Source organism: Eriocheir sinensis, chromosome 17, assembly GCF_024679095.1.
Source record: "Eriocheir sinensis breed Jianghai 21 chromosome 17, ASM2467909v1, whole genome shotgun sequence".
Lineage (NCBI taxonomy): Eukaryota > Metazoa > Arthropoda > Malacostraca > Decapoda > Varunidae > Eriocheir > Eriocheir sinensis.
Window position 1 is genome coordinate 4,815,752 of NC_066525.1, and position 22,809 is coordinate 4,838,560.

A 22,809-nucleotide genomic window follows, 5' to 3' on the forward strand; every position below is an offset into this window, starting at 1 on the left:
GGGATTAGGAAAGGGGGTGAGGTGTGTTAGAGGTAGTTTAGTAATGGAGGAAAAGTGAGAGAGAGGAGGAGTAGGAAGGGATGTGAGGTGAGTAAAGAGGGGGAACTAGAGGTGTGTGATATCAAGGAGGTTAGGAAATAGGTGAGGTGGGAGAGGAGGAGTAGGAAGGGATGTGAGGTGAGTAAAGAGGGGGAAAGGGAGGCGGTGAGTGAGGTGTGTGAGATCCATGAGGGTTAGTAAATAGGTGAGGTGGGTGTGAGGAGGAGTTTGAAGAGATGTGAGGTGAGTAAAGAGGGGGAAAGAGAGGCGGTGAGTGAGGTGTGTGAGATCAAGGAGGGTTAGGAAATAGGTGAGGTGGGAGAGAGGAGGAGTAGGAAGGGATGTGAGGTGAGTAAAGAGGGGGAAAGGGAGGCGGTGAGTGAGGTGTGTGAGATCAAGGAGGGTTAGTTAATAGGTGAGATGTGTGTTTGGGAGGTTGGGAAAGGTGGTAAGTGGGAGAGAGGAGGAGTAGGAAGGGATGTGAGGTGAGTGAGAACAAGAAAGGTTAAGAAAGAGGCGAGGTAAGGTGGGTGAAAGGATGGGTAAATAGGATGTGAGGTAAGGTGAGTGAGGGGGGAAGGGCTTAGAAATATGTGGAGGTGAGGGAGGAGTAGGAAGGGCTAATCCTCTAGGGGATGAGGAGGAGCAAAAGGGATGTGAGGTGAGCGAGCGAGCGAGAGAGAGAGAGAGAGAGAGAGAGAGAGAGAGAGAGAGAGAGAATGGGTGTGTTACGTGAAAATCCATACTATTTATCTTTCTCCATCTTTCTTAACTTCAAAACATTGCTCTTCTCCCTTCAAAACTATCTAAACCTCCACCATTTCTTTCCTGTAACCTCAAAACCCACACTAATTACATATTCCCATCCCTCTCACCTTCAAATCACCTACATCTATCTACCTGTCTTCCCACCTTTCTCCATTTTTCTTAACTTCAAAACATTGCTCTTCCCCCTTCAAAACTATCTAAACCTCCACCATTTCTTTCCTGTAACCTCAAAACCCACACTAATTACATTCTCCCATCCCTCTCACCTTCAAATCACCTACATCTATCTACCTGTCTTCCCACCTTTCTCCATTTTTCTTAACTTCAAAACACTGCTCTTCCCCCTTTCAAAACTCTCTAGACCTCCACCATTTCTTTCCTGTAACCTCATAACCCATTCTAGTTACAGTTTCCCCTCCCTCTCACCTTCAGATCACCTACATCCATCTACCTGTCTTCCCTTAACTCACCTTGGCCTCCCTCATTCACAGGTGTGGTGGCCATAGTGGTCGGGGTCCTGACAGCCACATGCGGGGTGCTGTGCCTTCGACTTCGGCGGGCGAGGAAGCAAGAGGACGGGACTTCGATCACTCTAAGCACTCCAAAAACGACATTCTCCCCAAGCCTAGAGTCCCACGTGGTTCCCCCTATCAAGAGGAGGCTACCCTGATGGTCTGCCTAGGTGGGGTTCCTCTGTGGGTGTGTCTGGGAATGTGTTAGGGCGAGGAAAGGTCAGGGAGGAGAGAAAGGGAGTCAGAATCTGCCGAAAGGTCCCTCGAGGCTCAGAGTTTCTTAAGTCCGTTTTCTCTGCCACTTTCGGTTCTCAGGCCCGTTTTCTCAGACGCTTTTGGCTCCCACTGTAACTATTTCCAAAGGCCACAAGAGAGATTAGTCGGGTTTTCGTGAGTGTTTTTTCACATTCATGGAGCAGAAGACTCGGTAAACTATATCTCTAAGCTCATAAATCTACCCAAGGAAATATATACAGCCGCTACGAAGGCCTTATCAAATGTGGGTTTGTAAGCTCTGAAATGTTTAAATATCTGTCTCTTGGATTCAGGGTACAGAAGGGTCAAATTACCACCAGGGCCATTAAACTACCCCTGGAAATGCCCAAAACTCCTGTGAAAGCCTTGTTAAATGTGAGTCTCTTCGGTTCAGGGTACAGAAGAAGGGTCAAATTACCACCAGGGCCATTAAATTACCCATGGAAATGCCCAAAACTCCCGTGAACGCCTTGTTAAATGTGTGTCTCTTCGGTTCAGGGTACAGAAGAAGGGTCAAATTACCACCAGGGCCATTAAATTACCCCTGGAAATGCCCAAAACTCCTGTGAAAGCCTTGTTAAATGTGTGTCTCTTCGGTTCAGGGTACAGAAGAAGGGTCAAATTACCACCACCAGGGCCATTAAGCTATCCCTGGAAATGCCCAAAACTCCTGTGAAAGCCTTGTTAAATGTGTGTCTCTTCGGTTCAGGGTACAGAAGAAGGGTCAAATTACCACCACTAGGGCCATTAAACTATACCTGGAAATGCCCAAAACTCCTGTGAAAGCCTTGTTAAATGTGTGTCTCTTCGGTTCAGGGTACAGAAGAAGGGTCAAATTACCACCACCAGGGCCATTAAACTATCCCTGGAAATCCCCAAAGCTCCCATGAAAGCCTTGTTAAGAATATGCGCCTCAGTCTTACAGCACACATTTCCACAGGCCACAAAGGGAGTAGTCGGGTTCTTATGGGTAACTTAACACGTTCATGGTCCAGAAGCCTCGTCAAACTATCGCCAAGCTTATGAATGCTCATGGAAATATACTAACACAACCACTACGAAAGCCTTATCAAATGTGAGTGTGTAAAGTCCGTATTCTCAAATGAGAGTTTTACGCCCCTAAATGCTGGTAAATATAGGCATGATCGGCCTTTCTGACCTCAACACCCTTTTTCTTAAGTATAGGGAATCCAACACCCTTCAGGTAGTGTTAGATTGCTCCCCACGCTCTTTATGATTCCGTTACCAAGTCCACGTTTTCAGCTGCACCGTAAAGTATAGAGACAGAGAAGTTTGGATTTATTTCGCTTATTCTGATGTTTATTCCGTTTATTCTCCTTCACGTATCCTCGAACTTGCATTGGTTTTTCTTTTCTCTACTGATATTATTGTTATTATTAGTAGTATTGTTAGTGTCATTGCTACAACCACTACTACTACTACTACAACTACTACTACCACTACTACTACTACTGCTACTGCTACTACTACTACTACTTTTTTTTTTACTACTACTACTACAACTACTACGGGCCTCCATCCATTAGAGTTGCGCGTTGTGAGCGGTATCTTTTCTCTACTACTACTACTACTACTACTACTACTACTACTACTACTACTACTACTACTACTACTACTACTACTACTACTACTACTACTACTACTGCCGCACGTATTTCTATATTAACTATCTTAACAGTACCGATCACTTTTTCTTTGCTATAATGGCATGTACCGTACCCCTAATTGTATCTATCTATCTATCTATCTATCTATCTATATCCACTCTTCTCCGCCTAGTTAAGACATGTTATCGAATACGTTTAGTTGTTAAGAGCGTCACCATTGAGAGGCATTATCGTATATTTTTTACATTTTTTTTTCTCATTTTGTATTCCTAATTTTTTTTTTTTTTTTTTTTATCTGTCGCAATAAAAAACAAAGAGAGGAAAGAAAGAAGGAAAATACAGATGTCTTCTTCATCCCTGCGATAGTGAAGAAAATAGGGTGATCTTGTTGTTGTTGTTGTTATTGTTGTTGTTGATCAGAATCCTAAAATGGCATCCCTGTAAGTAAAAAAAAAAAAAGTCACTTCATCGTCCACTCGTTAGAAAAAGTTATATATTTTTTTTTATTTCTCTATTTAGATTGATTTATTTGTTTATTCATTTGATTTACGTAGAGAAACAGGAACGAAGAAGGTGTTGTCGGGTGACTAATGAGTGTCTGTCAGTACAAGTATTAGGTTAGTTAGCAAAGGTGCGGCCTGTGTGTGTGTGTGTGTGTGTGTGTGTGTGTGTGTGTGTGTGTGTGTGTGTCGGATTGTCGTACTCAGCCGCTTATATTTCCCGACTTCCTGCCCCAAAACCGTCTCCCGCGCCTCAATAACAAGACTCATTGATAGTTATCGTTAAAAGAGTTAGATCTCGATGTCTTCTGGTAACAGTGATGCGTCAGAAGCCGGTAAATATTATGCTTTGAAGACGATAATCTGTGTGTGTGTGTGTGTGTGTGTGTGTGTGTGTGTGTGTGTGTGTGTGTGTGTGTGTGTGTGTGAGGAGGCATTGATTTTAACCCTTGCTGAAATGTTGCTTAAATGGTGAAGTTTATTTGGTAAACTCTGGAACAATCTTCCTTCATCTGTATTTCCTCCTGCCTACGACTTGAACTCTTTCAAGAGGAGGGTATCAGGACACCTCTCCTTCCGAAATTGATCTTTCGTTCGGCCACCTCTTTTAATTCTTTTTGGGAGCAGCGAGTAGCGGGCTTTTTTATTATAATTGTTTTCTTTTTTTGTGCCCTTGAGCTGCCTCCTTTGTTGTAAAAAAAAAAAAATGTTTGTGTTTGTTCGTTTGTTTGTTTCAGCGTCTGCGGCAATCAAGGAAATATTTACCGTTTTATTCTATCGTAGTCTGTTTTCTGTCAACTTTAAATTTCACTTATTCAAAACTTACTTAGATTTTACTCACGTTCAGATTAGTCAAGGCGTGTTGTCAGAGAGAGAGAGAGAGAGAGAGAGAGAGAGAGAGAGAGAGAGAGAGAGAGAGAGAGAGTCTTCAGTTTCTAGTATAATGAGCACCTACGCATTAACAATATTTTTCCCCATTACCTAACCATATTAATGTGTTCCTATCCCTCATCATAACCTTTACTAACCTCTATGTCCTTTCGTCCCTCGTTCAGTGTATGTGAAAATCCCTAACCCTTTATATTCGTGACTCTCTCCATTATTCCGCGCCTGTTCTGTGAGTCAACAACCATAACATTATTACCGCCTTTTATTTTTTGTACTCATGATTTGTAATATCGTTAGTTCTTCCCATTAATGTCGGTGTTCTCCATTAACTTCCTTCTCTTATTTGTGTGTCATTAACCTTCGTCTACCCATTATTATTTACTTTTATTTGTTGTGCTCCAAAATTTGTAGCATTAGAATCCCTTACCAATAATGTGTGTGCTCTCCATCAGCTGCCTTCGTCTACCCATTATTATTAACTTCTGCTCGTTGTACTCCACAGTGTGTACTATTTTTAGCACTTAACCATTGATCCCTATGTAGTATTTTCTCGTAACTATACTTTTTTTCTAGTATGTGTTTTACCTTTACTTAGTGTCTTACCCGTGCTGGTGTTGGTTATTGTGTGCCACCTGGCTGGCGGTAACCGTTTGCTATACCTGTGTTGTGTTCTACCTGGCATTACTAATTTGTTAACTTGTGAATTTAGTTAGTTATTGTGTATTTGACTAACCAAAAAATGTCTTTGGAGTTAAGAGATTTTTAATTTTTACCTTCTCTTCCTTGTACCCCCTGCCCCCCCCCCTCCAACACACACACACACACACACACACACACACACACACACACACACACACACACACACACACACACACACATCGTTATTTTTGTTTGTCTTCACGTTAGTGTTCAAAACTCTGGGAGCGGCGTTGGGACGAAGGGAAACCCCGCTCCCCCAATGGGTGTCTGGCAAGAGACCCTCAACGGCACGCGCTCTGGCCCAAGTAGAGAAGACCACAGCTAGAGGCGGGCCAGCCTGTGGCAACAGCCCGCGAGGGTACCCAGCCTCTTGAAATTACGCAGACTAGCAAGCACCACTGGGGGTCAACAGATTATTCGGTAAAAAAAAATAAAAAAAGAGCAACGCGCGGGTGTCACTTCAGGAGCAAAGCAACACACCTCACACTTGCGACTTCTCCCAAACATTTTTACCGAGGGACAAGATGTAATTATCGAAAAACTGAGCGAGGGAAGCGACAACGACTAGGCTACTCCAATGCATTTGCCCGTGAACCCGCAGATGACTACACCGTCTCTCGCGCGCTCCCGCTAAATTCATTCTCTCTGTCCCTTTTTATTTATTTATTTATTTATTTATTTATTTTTTTTTTTACATCTTACATAGTGCAATTAAATACAATTATGTCGATGAGCAGGCAACGGCCCGCCGCTGGGAGTCTCTCTCTCTCTCTCTCTCTCTCTCTCTCTCTCTCTCTCTCTCTCTGCATCTAAGAGAGAGAGAGAGAGAGAGAGAGAGAGAGAGAGAGAGAGAGAGAGTTAATGGTCATGGGAAAAGGAAAAAGACGAAGAGGAGCTTCTCATCGAGTAACACAAAAAAGACAACACACAAATGACACAGTATATGCTGGAGGAGGGAGGGAGAGAGCGAGAGAAAGCGAAGAGAATATGGGGCGATAAGGGGAGAACGTATATGTTTCTGTCCGTGAACCCAGCAGTGCCTCTGTGTGTGCCTGGCGTGATGGTGAGTACCCAGCCCTCTGCAAAGTTTCTAGAGATGAAGTTGGAGCATTTACCGGAGCAAGATGGATGGTGGACAACATTAGAAAAGGAATTTTTCAAAGAGTGAACTGGTAGAGAACATGCATGTAGTGGCAATAGTGGTAGTGGTTATTGTTTGCTGTATCGTCGTTGGTATTGCTAATAGTCATGTCCTTGTAAAAAACATACTACTTTTAATAATAATAATAATAATAATAATAATAATAATAATAATAATAATAATAATTAATCACTACTACTACTATTACTACTTACTAGTGGTGGGCGATACCACCAGTTTATTGTAATCGCCATTACTGTTTACTTTGGCGAAAAGTAATCGATTACCTTTACGATCACTGGATGCTGAGACTATGGGTTTGTTTTTCAATGCCCCTCCTTACTGTGCCAACCCAGTGCCCACTGACATTACTGTGCCAACCCAGTGCCCACTGCCATTACTGTGCCAACCCAGTGCCCACTGCCATTACTGTGCCAACCCAGTGCCCACTGCCATTACTGTGCCAACCCAGTGCCCACTGACATTACTGTGCCAACCCAGTGCCCACTGACATTACTGTGCCAACCCAGTGCCCACTGACATTACTGTGCCAACCCAGTGCCCACTGCCATTACTGTGCCAACCCAGTGCCCACTGACATTACTGTGCCAACCCAGTGCCCACTGACATTACTATGCCAACCCAGTGCCCACTGACATTACTGTGCCAACCCAGTGCCCACTGACATTACTGTGCCAACCCAGTGCCCACTGACATTACTGTGCCAACCCAGTGCCCACTGACATTACTGTGCCAACCCAGTACCCACTGCCATTACTGTGCCAACCCAGTGCCCACTGCCATTACTGTGCCAACCCAGTGCCCACTGACATTACTGTGCCAACCCAGTACCCACTGCCATTACTGTGCCAACCCAGTGCCCACTGACATTACTGTGCCAACCCAGTGCCCACTGCCATTACTGTGCCAACCCAGTGCCCACTGACATTACTGTGCCAACCCAGTGCCCACTGACATTACTGTGCCAACCCAGTGCCCACTGCCATTACTGTACCAACCCAGTGCCCACTGCCATTACTGTGCCAACCCAGTGCCCACCACCATTACTGTACCAACCCAGTGCCCACTGCCATTACTGTGCCAACCCAGTGCCCACCACCATTACTGTACCAACCCAGTGCCCACTGCCATTACTGTGCCAACCCAGTGCCCACCACCATTACTGTACCAACCCAGTGCCCACTGCCATTACTGTGCCAACCCAGTGCCCACCACCGTTACTGTACCAACCCAGTGCCCACCACCATTACTGTACCAACCCAGTGCCCACTGCCATTACTGTGCCAACCCAGTGCCCACCACCATTACTGTACCAACCCAGTGCCCACCACCATTACTGTACCAACCCAGTGCCCACCACCATTACTGTACCAACCCAGTGCCCCTCACCATTACTGTACCAACCCAGTGCCCACCACCATTACTGTACCACCCCAGTGCCCATCACCATTACTGTACCAACCCAGTGCCCACCACCATTACTGTACCACCCCAGTGCCCATCACCATTACTGTACCAATTGGCTGGCAGGGGCTGGGGCCTGGCGGCGTGGCGGCGGTGAGGCGCTGACTGTGTAATCACCAGCGGGAAGTAAAACTGTCATAATAAATTAGATCAGGGAAGAGAATAAAATTATTCAGGTCAGTGATACATGACACAAGGGTTTATCTTTCCTGGAATGAATAGAAGCAAAGATGATGCGTATACACACACACACACACACACACACACACACACACACACACGCATAGCTGGGCGTTATCGCAGTAAGTTATCGCAATACTTTATCGCTGATAACAAAATCGGGTTATCGGCCATCCGTTACTTATTTAAATATATATATCGGTATCTTCGTTACTTTTGTAACCAAACTAGCGATAATCGCTACTTTTTTCCGCCTCTCAGAAAAAAAACATTGTCGCCTCCCTACACGTGTGCCCGGTGTTGTGTGAAAACCTTCGGGGTATGAAATATCTTCGGTGAAGGGATTTCATACTTAGACCATCAACATTAAAACACTAGATTATCTTTTTGTTACTCAAAAAGCAATATATCAAAGAGAAAAATCATTACACTTTGCCCAAAAAATGATTATTCACTGCCTCAAATTTGATATTCCATATTCGTTTGTGAGCATCCCATGGTATTGAAGGCACCCGGTGTTGTGTTATTTAGTGTCCCATCGTCAAAAGCTGGCGCTTTTGTTTACAAACACTGGTCTCTCGTGAAATGCGCATGTTTAGACCAGTAAGCGTAGCCCTGTACAGTCTCACAAAGCTTTTTAGCACATTAAGAGTTGCTGGAAGGCTGAATCAGACACACAGTATCACCATCCTCGCTGAATGACACTCTGTACATATAAATACAACTCGTACAGAGTGTCGTTCTAGAAACAGCGGGGATGGTGGTACTGTATGTCTGATTCAGCCTTCCAGCAACTCTTAATTACGGCTAAAAAGTTTTGTGAGACTGTACAGGTCTACGCTTGCTGGTCTGAGCATGCGCAGCTCACGAGAGACCAGTGTTTGTAAACAAAAGCGCCAACTTTGACGGCGGGGACGCCAAATAACACAACAGGTTCAGGGTTTCCAGTATTACCGTCCATAGCTACGTGTCAACGTGTGGTTTTCAGGTTTTGCAAGTTTTCTAAAATACAAATAATGAACATTTGAATTCATCTTTGTTTTTCCATCTGAAATATCAATATAGTATCGTTTTCGCCTATCGGACTTATCACTAGCTAGTATCGGAATTGTGGATTTATATCGGGTATCGGGTATCGGTTATCGCCTATATTTGTGTCTCCAGTTAACGAATATCGTTTATCACCGATAAGGTTTTTCATTATCAGTTATCGGTTATCGGGAATAAGGTTTTCTGTTATCGTGCCCAGCTGTGCACACACGCACACACACACACACACACACACACGGCCGGTTTTCTATAAATGAACCTTTTTTTTTTTTACATCGTTCTTCAGCACCACGCCAGGCTTTAGGGGGCGGTGGACGACAACAGCTACGACACAGAAGGAAGCAAGGAGGCTTATTAGTGACGCCAAGGGGAGCAGGAGCAGTGCGGAGCATAATATAGTCTCCTCGCACGTCCCCGACGTCCCGCTGCCCTCTGGGAACGCTGCCGCCTACGTCCTGGAGACCGCTAAAGAATGGCCCAACAGAACTGCGCTGGTGAATTGAAGGTTTTGAAGCTTTCCTTTTAGTTCTCTGTGGTTTCAGGTGTTTATCAGCTGGTTCCAAGAACTTTTCCTGCAGCAGAGAGTTTATCTGGCAAGTTGAGTTTTCTTACATTCTGCAGGAGTGTTCGCTGACGGGCCGCAGCTACACGTACGGGCAGCTGGTGGACGCCGTGGCCAGGTGGGGCGGGCAGCTGCTGAGGCTGGGCCTGAGGCGGGGAGACACTCTGGCCGTGATGATGCTCAACTGCCCCGAGTACCCCGTGGTGGTGCTTGGGGCGCTCTCCGTCGGGATGTCCTGTACGGGCATTAATCCGGCATATACTGCAGGTAGGTGTCTGGTTTACAGACGACGCACAGACAAGAGGGGGGGTGCAGTTACAAAGAACGTGTTGATGGCGACGCTACACAAACGGGCTAACGAAAACATGGAATAAAATACGCGGACGCAAACTCTCGCGCTTTGCCCTAACGAAATTATGATTCCCCCCCCCCCCCCCCCCTCGTAAAAGAAAACACCACGCCGAAGGAGTGACAAAATAAGCCTGCAGAAGGAGGAGATCGTCATATTTTCTTCCTCTCCGTGTGTCGATGCAAACGCGAGTGACTGATCTACACGGAGGGTTGATAGTTTGAAGGACGGGGAAACAGTAAAAGTAAAGTAAGTAAAAGGAACGGGGAAAGAGCAAGAGTAAGGTAAGGAGTATGGTCAAGGACTTGCTCAGGAGATGCCAAACGTTTACCGAGCGACGGGTCTAGTACGAGGTCTCCTTCAGAGGGTCGTGTTCTTAAACATATCGGCGCCCAAGCACATATTTGACCAGGCTCTCGTAGGAGTTTTGGGTATTTCCAGGGGTAGTTTTATCAACCTTTCCTGTAGTATGATCCTTCTTCTGTACCATGAACCTAAAAGAAACACTCATTAAAACTCGACTGATCTTTAGCGGCCTTTGGAAGTAGTTGATGTGATGGGCGGAAGCGTCTGAGAATACCGAGAAAATCCTCGTGTCATCAGTGTCTATCAATGCCCCGCAGAGGAGGTGAGCCGGCAGCTGCAGGACAGTGGCGCCTCCCTGGTGGTGCATGACAACCACACAGGCAAGGTGGTGGAGGCCGCGCTGGCCCTCCTGAAGAAGCCGCTGCGAAGGATCCTAAACACAGACTCCTCGCCGCCCGCCGGAGTGGTCAGCCTGAGGGGCCTCGGACTCGTGGGGCAAAGCAACAGCGCGCAGGCGTCACTTCAGGAGCAAAGCAACACACCACACACTTGAGACCAGTATCTTTTTATCATCATGCAAAGCTGAGCCCGGTGTGGCGTCGAGTTCTGTCCCCTTGATTTGGTCTGCCCGGGTGACAGTTGAGGCGGGCAGCGACACTAGGCTACTCGAGGCAATTTGGCGGCCTTGGAGAGGACTAGGGGAAGGAGGAGTATATGGGGTGGTAAGGGGAGAACCTATGTGTCTGTCTGTCCGTGGACCCAGCAGTGCCTCTGTGTGTGCCTGGCGTGATGGTGAGTACCCAGCCCTCTGCAAAGTTTTTAGAGATGAAGTTGGAGCATTTACCGGAGCAAGATGGATGGTGGACAACGTTAGAAAAGGAATTTTTCAAAGAGTGAACTGGTAGAGAACATGTAGTGGCAATAGTGGTAGTGGTTATTGTTTGCTGTATTGTCGTTGGTTTTTTTTTGTTTTTTTTCTACGTCGTTGCCTGTTGCGCCGGTAGGCATCTTCCTGGTGGGGCCTGATGGTCGGCCCAAGGCTTCTTCCAGGTGGGGCCTGATGGTCGGCCCAAGGCTTCTTCCAGGTGGGGCCTGATGGTCGGCCCAGCCCGTTCTGGCGCAGGCGAGTGTTTATAGTGGCGCCATCTTGCATTGGCTCATGCTGCCCCCCGGAACTCGTTCTTGATTCGCTTGGACGGCTTCCTCTAGAGTCCGGGTTGATGGGTGGTCTTCAGGACAGCATGTGGGTAGTTTTAAGCCACTCGGCGGTGACTGAAAAATCCGAGTGGTAGCGTGGGGATTCGAACCCGCGTCGTCCATCACGCGTTGAATGTGGGCCCAGTACGCTTCCAGTTCGGCCACCGCCTGATAGTCATGTCCTTGTCTACGACTACTATAAAAAACATACTACTTTTAATAATAATAATAATAATAATAATAATAATAATAATAATAATAATTAACCACTACTACTACTATTACTACTTACTAGTGGTGGGCGATACCACCAGTTTATTGTAATCGCCATTACTGTTTACTTTGGCGAAAAGTAATCGATTACCTTTACGATCACTGGATGCTGAGACTATGGGTTTGTTTTTCAACACAGCATTACTGCGCCAACCCAGTGCCCACCACCATTACTGTGCCAACCCAGTACCCACTGCCATTACTGTGCCAACCCAGTGCCCACTGCCATTACTGTGCCAACCCAGTGCCCACTGACATTACTGTGCCAACCCAGTGCCCACCACCATTACTGTGCCAACCCAGTGCCCACCACCATTACTGTGCCAACCCAGTGCCCACTGCCATTACTGTGCCAACCCAGTGCCCACTTCCATTACTGTGCCAACCAACTTGAGACTGTTGCCGAATGCTGCGCCGACGTCGTGACGCGAGTCTGGAGTCATGAGGGTTAGCACGACATGCTAGCAACTAGTTGGCCGAATGTCCCAGACAGTCGGCACGACACCAAGACCCCAATAAAACCTCCCCCGCCTTCTTGGTGCGTGGGAACCAACTTGTCAAATGGAAAAGTCGCTGGGTTGTCGCGGCCCAGAGTCGGCACGTTGTGAACGGGGCTGAAGACTACCCACATGCTGTCCAGAAGACCACCCATCAACCCGGAGTCTAGAAGAAACCGTCCTTGTGAATCAAGAATGAGTTGCCTGCGCCATGACGGGCTTGGGCCGACCACCAGGCCCCTGATAAAAGCCTACCGGCGCTACAGGCCGAGATGTAAAAAAAAAAAATAATAATAAATAAAAAAATAAATAAAACTTCCATGAGTCTGGACGCCCCACGCTCTCAGAGAAAGAGAGGAACCGCAGAACTAAAACTTTAACCCTAACTCTTACATCATAAACCATAAATCTCCCACGTCTTGGCTTTTAACGATCCTCATAGTATTTGATCTTTCTCAGCTGCAGGCTCACATGTTGCATAGAGCTTGCCAGGCGAAGGTAATAAGTGTGTGTGTGTGTGTGTGTGTGTGTGTGTGTGTGTGTGTGTGTGTGTGTGTGTGTGTGTGTGTGTGTGCGTGTGTGTGTGTCATTATTACCGGCAGCCTGTATCATTATTTCCACCACAGGATATACACTTCAGGACTCTCCTAAACGTTTCCTTTCGTTTCGGATTTGTTCATTTTGATTCCAGTTTCGTTGTTACTAATTCCTTGACTTTTATTTCTATATCTTTCTCTTGGGTGACTCTTCCATTTCAGCGTGACTGTTGAACATAACTTTAGAGAGTGGCTCAACAAAACTTCTTCCTTTCTTCTCAGGTGTGGGTGTGCGGCAGCAATCTGGCGATGGCGGCGGGAGGGGCGGCGAGGGCTGGCAGGGGCTGGGGCCTGGCGGCGTGGCGGCGGTGAGGCGCTGACTGTGTAATCACCAGCGGGAAGTAAAACTGTCATAATAAATTAGATCAGGGAAGAGAATCAAATTATTCAGTTCAGTGATACATGACACAAGGGTTTATCTTTCCTGGAATGATTAGAAGCAAAGATGATGCGTATACACACACACACACACACACACACACACACACACGGCCGGTTTTCTATAAATGAACCTTTTTTTTTTTTACATCGTTCTTCAGCACCACGCCAGGCTTCAGGGGGCGGTGGACGACAACAGCTACAACACAGAAGGAAGCAAGGAGGCTTATTAGTGACGCCAAGGGGAGCAGGAGCAGTGCGGAGCATAATATAGTCTCCTCGCACGTCCCCGACGTCCCGCTGCCCTCTGGGAACGCTGCCGCCTACGTCCTGGAGACCGCTAAAGAATGGCCCAACAGAACTGCGCTGGTGAGTTGAAGGTTTTGAAGCTTTCCTTTTAGTTCTCTGTGGTTTCAGGTGTTTATCAGCTGGTTCCAAGAACTTTTCCTGCAGCAGAGAGTTTATCTGGCAAGTAGAGTTTTCTTACGTTCTGCAGGAGTGTTCGCTGACGGGCCGCAGCTACACGTACGGGCAGCTGGTGGACGCCGTGGCCAGGTGGGGCGGGCAGCTGCTGAGGCTGGGCCTGAGGCGGGGAGACACTCTGGCCGTGATGATGCTCAACTGCCCCGAGTACCCCGTGGTGGTGCTTGGGGCGCTCTCCGTCGGGGTGTCCTGCACGGGCATTAATCCGGTATTTACTGCAGGTAGGTCTCTGAGCTACAGACGACACAGAGAGAAGAGGGTGGAGGCGGGGGGGAGTTACAAAGAACGTGTTGATGGCGACGCTACACAAACGGGCTAACGAAAACATGGAATAAAATACGTGGACGCAAACTCTCGCGCTTTGCCCTAACGAAATTATGATTCCCCCCTCCCCCCCCCACCCCTTGGAAAAGAAAACACCACGCCGAAGGAGTGACAAAATAAGCCTGCAGAAGGAGGAGATCGTCATATTTTCTTCCTCTCCGTGTGTCGATGCAAACACGAGTGACTGGTCTACACGGAGGGTTGATAGTTTGAAGGACGGGGAAACAGTAAAAGTAAAGTAAGTAAAAGGAACGGGGAAATAGCAAGAGTAAGGTAAGGAGTATGGTAAAGGACTTGCTCAGGAGATGCCAAACGTTTACCGAGCGACGGGTCTAGTACGAGGTCTCCTTCAGAGGGTCGTGTTCTTAAACATTTCGGCGCCCAAGCACATATTTGACCAGGCTCTCGTAGGAGTTTTGGGCATTTCCAGGGGTAGTTTTATCAACCTTTCCTGTAGTATGATCCTTCTTCTGTACCATGAACCTAAAAGAAACACTCATTAAAACTCGACTGATCTCTTCGGCCTTTGAAAGTAGTTGATGTGATGGGCGGAAGCGTCTGAGAATACCGAGAATATCCTCGTGTCATCAGTATCTATCAATGCCCCGCAGAGGAGGTGAGGCGGCAGCTGCAGGACAGTGGCGCCTCCCTGGTGGTGCATGACAACCACACAGGCAAGGTGGTGGAGGCCGCGCTGGCCCTCCTGAAGAAGCCGCTGCTAAGGATCCTAAACACAGACTCCTCGCCGCCCGCCGGAGTGGTCAGCCTGAGGGGCCTCCTGCAGGACTCAGCCGTGGCCTTCGCTGACCCCGTGGAGGTGAGTGTCAATAAGTGAAGTAAATATCACCGTAATCGTAATCATCAGCAGTGTCAGTGTTGTGTGCGGGAGTCTCCACGACTGGGGAAACAAGTATAAGGGAACCACACCTGAACACACGTAGACTCAAAGATGAATAAATCAAAAGCATGAATTTACCTTCAATAGCCCGACACAAGTATGAAGTCTTTTTAGGCGGGGCCCGCGCCTCTCCCCGCGCTGATGCATCACTCCCAATACATTGTGAACAAGTATTTTGTAGAGGAAGAAAAGGATAAGAGAGACTATATTTCCACCTTCAAGGGTAGGTTTGGCAGCGCTGTGGGGAGGAAATACCCCGTGCCCAATCGGACCTCATATCTGAGTCTTACTATAGGCTCCCCAGATCCCACATCACCGCGAAGCCTAAGATCTGGCCTGAGATAAGGATACTTAGCTGGGTGTTGCAAACCTGCGTGTGTGTTTTGTTGAGGTAATCCTTGTTTGGAGGAGATAACAGGTGCCGGGAACAGCTAGGCCTCTCCGACTTGGATATGGCGCAAACTTGGTGTTTCTTGATTGCACTATTACCCGACCCGACTATAGGCCTATGCTTCCCTCGCACAGGTGAGCGGAAAGGAAGTGGCGCTGCTCCCGTACTCCAGCGGCACCACGGGTAAGCCCAAGGGTGTGCAGGTGTCCCACGGCGCCGTCAGTAGCAACGTTGCCATGAACACCCACCCCAGCTTCTTCCCGCCGGCAGCCAGGGCAGGTAACTCTCACTCCACTGTTTGGTTTTGTTTTAATTTACGTCTTACTTCCTTTGACCATCGCAACTCACTACAGGCCCAAAATCCACCCATCCTTAGCAGCAGGAATAACAAGTTGATAAAAAAAAGTAAATAAATGAATAAGACAAATAAAACAATAAGAATCATATATAGAGGATAGTGAGGAAGAGTTAAAATAAGAAGAAAAGAAAAAAAGAAAAGAAATTGTTAATCGTAGGTCTTCTGAATGATTACGTGTATTAAAAAGATCATTTATACAGAGTCCCAGCATGAGACGTTCCTGTGCTTCCTGACGCTCTACCACGTGTACGGCCTCTTGCCCATCATGTCCTTGGGGCTGCGGAAAGGCGTCAAGATTGTCACTGTGCCCAAGTTAGAGCTCGACGCCCTCGTGCCCCTGATCATGAAGCACAAGGTAGGCGATGACTCAAGATACAAATAACAGACAAAGTAGAAGCGTAACAAACCAGCTGCGGCTCCGTACAGTTCCCCCATTGCACTTTCTCCGCCTCCTACCGTCAATTCCCTTCCTTTCCCCCTCACAACCCCTTCACAACCCAATGTCAATACAAGGATGTATAGACATTGTCACAACCCTCCGCTCCACACGCAGGATTTTCTTATTCAACAAGGGAGGCAGCTCAAGGGCAAAAAACAAACTCAGTAACAAAAAGGCCCGCTAAACGCTGCCCCGGCAAAAGAAAAAAGAACGAGAGGCCAATTCCGGGTGGAGAGGTGTCTTGATACTCTCCCCCTGAAAGAGATCAAGTCGAAGCAGGAGGAGGTACAGACGAAGGATGGCTGTTCTAGAGTTTACCAGCGAAAGTGATAAAAATATGAAGATGCTAGATAACTTGCATAAGGGATTGGGATAGAATAGTGGCATGACAGAGGTCATCATCACCCCGATATACACGAGCACCTGAGCGTCTCCTTTCCCCCCTGCAGGTAAGCTTTCTGCACACTGTCCCTCCGGTTCTGAACTTCCTGGTGCAGTCTCCGGCTGTCACCCCCGAGTCCATGGCGTCTGTCTGGTACGCACTGTGCGGGGCTGCTCCAGTGTCCCAGACGGCGGCGCGGGCACTGAAGGAAAAGGTGGACAAGCCGTTGATCTTCCAGGAAGGTGAGAGTGAGACGAAGGGAAGTGTTGCACTCATATTATCAAACACTTTGGGTTCTTTTTACGACTAGTTATTAAGGCCGCAGAGAAGATACGTCGTGTGGTCATGAATGATTTTCCCGTTCATAGCGCAGAAGCCTTGCAAACCTATACCGCCCAGGGTCATGAAACCACCCGTGGAAACCCCGACAACTTCTGCGAGACCCTTTTTAATTAGATGTACTGAGGCTCCGAGGGGTCTGTTGATACGGCCCTTGGTGTTGGTGGATCATCACAAGCCATACAGACAACAATACCTCCGCTACCTCCTCCGGCTTAAAAATCTTTTACCACTCTCGTTCTCTTTCGTATACCGTCATTTCCCTTCCCCTCCCCCTCGCAATCCCTTCACACCTTTCCCTTCCACTCCACACGCAGAGTACGGCATGACAGAGGCCCTCATCGGACTTAAATCTTTCACCACTGTACTTTTCATTCGTATACCGTCCGTTCCCTTCCTATCCTCTTCACAATCCCATTCACACCTTTTCCTTCCACTCCACACGCAGCATATGGGATGACAGAGGCTCTCCTCACCCACATCACCCCACTCAGCTCCACCGATCTGTCCCTCAAGACCTTGGCCAACGTGAAGGTGAAGGTGGTTGACATGGACACTCAGGAAGCTCTGCCAGCCAACCAGGAGGGAGAGATTTGCTTCCTGACGCCCTCGGTAACCCTCGCCTTGCTCTTGCTGTGTCCGTATGTGCTTGTGTCTATATTGTCTTGAATGAGGGTCTCTTAGCCTCCTTGTGGGCTTGTTTATGCCTGTGTGTTTGGCATCTTTCGGTAAGCTTCTCTTTGGCTCCTTGTATAACTATGTATCTTTGTGGGTATCCGAGCTTTGAGGAACGAGTCTGCTGTAGTGAGACACTATAGGAAGGACTGGAATGTGTTTATACTTACGGAAAGAAGTGTTGGATATTTGAAGGAAGATAGGCTTGCTGAAAAAGGAGGAGGAAGAAGATAAGAAACAAACGGATACATTAACAACGAGTGGCAATGGCCAACCATCACAGCCAGAACCACAACAGTACAGGCAGCGATAGCAACGGTATTAACAGCGTGATATTTTCCGTTTCCGCCAGAGGATGAACGGTTACATCAACAACGAGGCCGCCATACGTGACACCATAGACGAGGAGGGTTGGGTGCACTCCGGCGATATTGGACTGTATGACGAAGACGGGGGCTTCAGGATCGTGGACAGGGCCAAGGACCTCATCAAGGTGAAGGGGATGCAGGTAAGAAAGGCAGAATTAGGGTACTACTGCTTGCTCCTCCCCCTCCTCCTCCTAATCCTCCCCCTCTTTTTTCTCCATGTACTTATCCTCCAGGTGGCGCCCGCTGAGTTGGAGAAGGAGCTCTTGCAGCATCCCAAGGTCAGGGAGGTGGGCGTAGTGGGGATCCCGCACGACAGTCTGGGAGAGGCACCGCGCGCCTTCGTCGTCACTTCGAGTCCGGCCACAGAGAAGGAGATACAAGAGTGAGTGTTCCATTGTTTTTAAAGATCAATTGAGCCAGGGAGAAGACTCGAGTGGGGTCGGTCCCCTCGGACGGCTTAAAGATAAGAATATACTACACAGGGGCTAGCCTATAGTTATAGTCTCGCTTGTAAGTTGATTTCTTGTACTTTTTAAGGCCAAGTTAAAGGAATCTACATCCACATGGCTACTACTTTTCCACATGGTTGTTACTACCGCCACCACCCCCACCCCTATTAATGTCCCCGCAGGTTCCTGGCGACACGCTTGGCCCTCCACAAGCAGCTGGCGGGCGGCGTGGTGTTCATCTCGGAGCTGCCCAAAAACCCCACAGGCAAGATCCTGCGGCGCCAGCTGAGGCAGCTCGGCTGAGACATTTCGTCAAGAGGGTCGCCGCCGGCGAGGTGACTGCCGCAGCCTCAGAGATCGTTTCGGGTACAGCATCTTCGCTGCTGCGGCGACCAGGGGCCTTCAGGGCATTGATAATGGGATATAGTGACGAAATGGTAAACAAAAAATAATAATAAATCTCCAAACTCCAAAGACATATTTTTTTGTGAGTCAAATACACAATTCATAACTAACTAAATCCACAAGTTAACAAATAACAATGCCAGGTAGAACACAACACAGGTGTAGCAAACGATTACCGCCAATAATCGGGCGACACACAATAACCAACACTAGCACAGGTAAGACACTAATTAGAAAGGTAAAACTCATACATGAAAAATGGGATATATATATATATATATATATATATATATATATATATATATATATATATATATATATATATATATATATATATATATATATATATATATATATATATATATATATATATATATATATATATATATATATATATATATATATATATATATATATATATATATATATATATATATATATATATATATATATATATATATATATATATATATATATATATATATATATATATATATATATATATATATATATATATATATATATATATATATATATATATATATATATATATATAACCTTTTCTTTGTGACCCCTTCCTCAACACACACACACACACACACACACACACACACACACACACACACATATTTTTATTATCTTCTCTTCCTTATACCCCGCCTCCCCCAACACACGTTTTTTTCTTTTACCTTCTCCAACCAGAGACTCAAAGGGCCAAAGGATCGGAGATGAGCACCGCAGCCACGCGCAGCCATAGCGTAGGCACCCACCTTTACCTTTACCTTACCTTCTCTTCCTTGAATTACTCCCGCCCCCACCACCCCTCCACTTACACACAAGATGCGCCAATGACTCATGCGACAAGCTATCACGCCAGTATGATAACAACAGCCTTCGCTACAAGACATGCACTCACACTTATAAATCAACGGCTTGCGCCTCTGTTTAACTTGGTCACACACGCACTTGCGTTGCCCTCGTACCCCACATGGCGATAGTAGCAAGATAATGAGCAACCAGGACGAGCGTGAGTGTATCCAGATAGTTTAAAAAGGCATGACTGTCTCGTGTGGGTGTACGTGTTTACGTGGTATAGAACGGACCTTGCTTGCATTATTAACTTGCTCATGAAGTGGTTAGCAACATATTCTTTGTATTGACAGCTTTTCCCATGTGGTGTCGCTGTTTGGGGTCTTCGAGTTCAATTTCTTACGTATAAGTGTTTGTATTGATTACGTTTTCACATAATATGGTGTCGCTGTTTAGGATCTTGGCACTCATGTTCTTTCATATTCGTACATGTTCCTTGTACTGACAATGTTTTCTCATATGGTGTCGCTGTTTAGCGTCTTCGCTTTCATGGCTTGACCGTCTAACCCACTAAAGAACTGTACCCGAAGAGACTATATATAGTTTATTTGACCTCTTCTTGACTGCGCTCCACTGCTAGTCAGCAAGCTATTGGGGCAAAGCAACAGCGCGCAGGCGTCACTTCAGCAGCAAAGCAACACACCACACACGAGACCAATATCTTTTTATCATCATGCAAAGCTGAGCCCGGTGTGGCGTCGAGTTCTGTCCCCTTGATTTGGTCTGCCCGGGTGACAGTTGAGGAGGGCAGCGACACTAGGCTACTCGAGGCAACTTTGCGGCCTTGGAGAGGACTAGGGAAGGAGGAGAATAAATGGCGGCAAGGGGAGAACGCATGTGTCCGTCTGTCCGTGAACCCAGCAGTGCCTCTGTGTGTGCCTGGCGTGATGGTGCGTACCCAGCCCTCTGCAAAGTTTTTAGAGATGAAGTTGGAGCATTTACCGGAGCAAGATGGATGGTGGACAACGTTAGAAAAGGAATCTTTCAAAGAGTGAACTGGTAGAGAACATGTAGTGGCAATAGTGGTAGTGGTTATTGTTTGCTGTATCGTCGTTGGTATTGCTTATAGTCATGTCCTTGTCTACGACTACTATAAAAAGCACATACTGCTTTTAATAATAATAATAATAATAATAATAATAATAATAATAATTAACCACTACTACTACTATTACTACTTACTAGTGGTGGGCGATACCACCAGTTTATTGTAATCGCCATTACTGTTTACTTTGGCGAAAAGTAATCGATTACCTTTACGATCACTGGATGCTGAGACTATGGGTTTGTTTTTCAATGCCCCTCCTTACTGTGCCAACCCAGTGCCCACTGCCATTGCTGTGCCAACCCAGTGCCCACCACCATTACTGTGCCAACCCAGTGCCCACTGCCATTACTGTGATAACCCAGTGCCCACCACCATTACATTGCCAACCCAGTGCCCAATGCCATTACTGTACCAACCCAGTGCCCACCATCATTACTGTGCCAACGCAGTGCCCACCACCATTACTGTACCAACCCAGTGCCCACCACCATTACTGTACCAACCCAGTGCCCACTGCCATTACTGTACCAACCCAGTGCCCATCACCATTACCGTACCAACCCAGTGCCCACCACCATTACTGTGCCAACCCAGTGCCCACTGCCATTACTGTAACAACCCAGTACCCACCACCATTACTGTACCAACCCAGTGCCCACCACCATTACTGTGCCAACCCAGTGCCCACTGCCATTACTGTAACAACCCAGTGCCCACCACCATTACTGTACCAACCCAGTGCCCATCACCATTACTGTAACAACCCAGTGCCCACTGCCATTACTGTAACAACCCAGTACCCACCACCATTACTGTACCAACCCAGTGCCCATCACCATTACTGTACCAACCCAGTGCCCACCACCATTACTGTACCAACCCAGTGCCCACTGCCATTACTGTAACAACCCAGTACCCACCACCATTACTGTACCAACCCAGTGCCCACCACCATTACTGTACCACCCCAGTGCCCATCACCATTACTGTACCACCCCAGTGCCCATCACCATTACTGTACCAACCCAGTGCCCACCACCATTACTGTACCAACCCAGTACCCACCACCATTACTGTACCAACCCAGTGCCCATCACCATTACTGTACCAACCCAGTGCCCACCACCATTACTGTACCAACCCAGTGCCCACCACCATTACTGTACCAACCCAGTGCCCACCACCATTACTGTACCAACCCAGTGCCCACCACCATTACTGTACCAACCCAGTGCCCACCACCATTACTGTACCAACCCAGTGCCCACCACCATTACTGTACCAACCCAGTGCCCATCACCATTACTGTACCAACCCAGTGCCCATCACCATTACTGTACCAACCCAGTGCCCACCACCATTACTGTACCAACCCAGTGCCCACCACCATTACTGTACCAACCCAGTGCCCATCACCATTACTGTACCAACCCAGTGCCCATCACCATTACTGTACCAACCCAGTGCCCACCACCATTACTGTGCTAACCCAGTTCCCACCACCACTACAGTGCCAACCCAGTGCCCACCACCATTACTGTACCAACCCAGTGCCCATCACCATTACTGTACCAACCCAGTGCCCACCACCATTACTGTACCAACCCAGTGCCCCTCACCATTACTGTACCAACCCAGTGCCCACCACCATTACTCTACCAACCCAGTGCCCACCACCATTACTGTACCAACCCAGTGCTCACCACCATTACTGTACCAACCCAGTGCCCATCACCATTACTGTACCAACCCAGTGCCCACCACCATTACTGTACCACCCCAGTGCCCATCACCATTACTGTACCAATCCAATGCCCACCACCATTACTATAGCAACCCAGTGCCCATCACCATTACTGTACCAACCCAGTGCCCACCACCATTACTGTACCACCCAAGTGTCCATCACCATTAATGTACCAATCCAATGCCCACCACCATTACTATAGCAACCCAGGGAGGGGCGGGCGGCCGCCAGGCGAGTTTCTATCGTGCGCATAAAAACTATAACAAGGTTCTTGAGGGTGATGGTATGTCATTGTATAGAGAACCTAGTGCACAGACACGTAATGATTTG

At 47.3% G+C, this 22,809-nt stretch overlaps 3 protein-coding genes across 12 annotated transcripts in view; all 3 read left to right on the forward strand.

Moving 5' to 3' along the window:
- The window catches only part of LOC126999810 (uncharacterized), a 64,247-nt gene extending 60,825 nt beyond the window's left edge, over window positions 1-3,422 (forward strand). Inside the window, exon 13 of the mRNA XM_050862806.1 lies at window positions 1,299-3,422. Coding sequence (XP_050718763.1) covers window positions 1,299-1,477 — 179 coding nt within the window. The 3' untranslated portion in view covers window positions 1,478-3,422. The remainder of the gene's footprint in view (window positions 1-1,298) is intronic.
- Window positions 3,423-5,548: 2,126 nt separating this feature from the next.
- Window positions 5,549-10,915, forward strand: LOC127000114 (uncharacterized). Its single transcript, XM_050863533.1, has 4 exons — window positions 5,549-5,594; window positions 9,470-9,639; window positions 9,767-9,974; window positions 10,680-10,915. Exons 1-4 carry the CDS (start codon window positions 5,549-5,551, stop codon window positions 10,913-10,915), a joined length of 660 nt encoding a protein of 219 aa, XP_050719490.1.
- A 98-nt stretch (window positions 10,916-11,013) lies between these two features.
- LOC126999811 (uncharacterized) overlaps window positions 11,014-22,809 on the forward strand; it is a 30,664-nt gene continuing 18,868 nt past the window's right edge. The window contains exons 1-12 of one of the 10 annotated variants that reach the window (XR_007753618.1): window positions 11,014-11,154; window positions 13,148-13,233; window positions 13,465-13,672; window positions 13,800-14,007; window positions 14,722-14,927; window positions 15,534-15,678; window positions 15,958-16,112; window positions 16,646-16,820; window positions 17,366-17,529; window positions 17,945-18,100; window positions 18,194-18,342; window positions 18,592-18,834. Coding sequence is in view for 8 of the 10 variants with exons in the window: in XM_050862807.1 (XP_050718764.1) it covers window positions 11,152-11,154; window positions 13,148-13,233; window positions 13,465-13,672; window positions 13,800-14,007; window positions 14,722-14,927; window positions 15,534-15,678; window positions 15,958-16,112; window positions 16,646-16,820; window positions 17,366-17,529; window positions 17,945-18,342 (1,748 nt within the window). In the remaining 2 variants the exon portion in view is untranslated. Of the gene's footprint in view, window positions 11,155-13,147; window positions 13,234-13,464; window positions 13,673-13,799; window positions 14,008-14,721; window positions 14,928-15,533; window positions 15,679-15,957; window positions 16,113-16,645; window positions 16,821-17,365; window positions 17,530-17,944; window positions 18,343-18,591; window positions 18,835-20,408; window positions 20,575-22,809 lie in introns of those variants that run through there. The other 9 variants (XR_007753615.1, XM_050862807.1, XM_050862817.1 and 6 more) reach the window with 9 other exon arrangements.

Coding starts and splice junctions, on each gene's coding strand:
- LOC127000114 (XM_050863533.1), top strand. CDS start 5,549: ATGGGTGTCTGGCAAGAGACCCTCAACGGCACGCGCTCTGGCCCAA. Junction 5,595..9,469: donor CGGCACGCGCTCTGGCCCAA/GTAGAGAAGACC, acceptor GGACGACAACAG/CTACGACACAGAAGGAAGCA. Junction 9,640..9,766: donor GGCCCAACAGAACTGCGCTG/GTGAATTGAAGG, acceptor TACATTCTGCAG/GAGTGTTCGCTGACGGGCCG.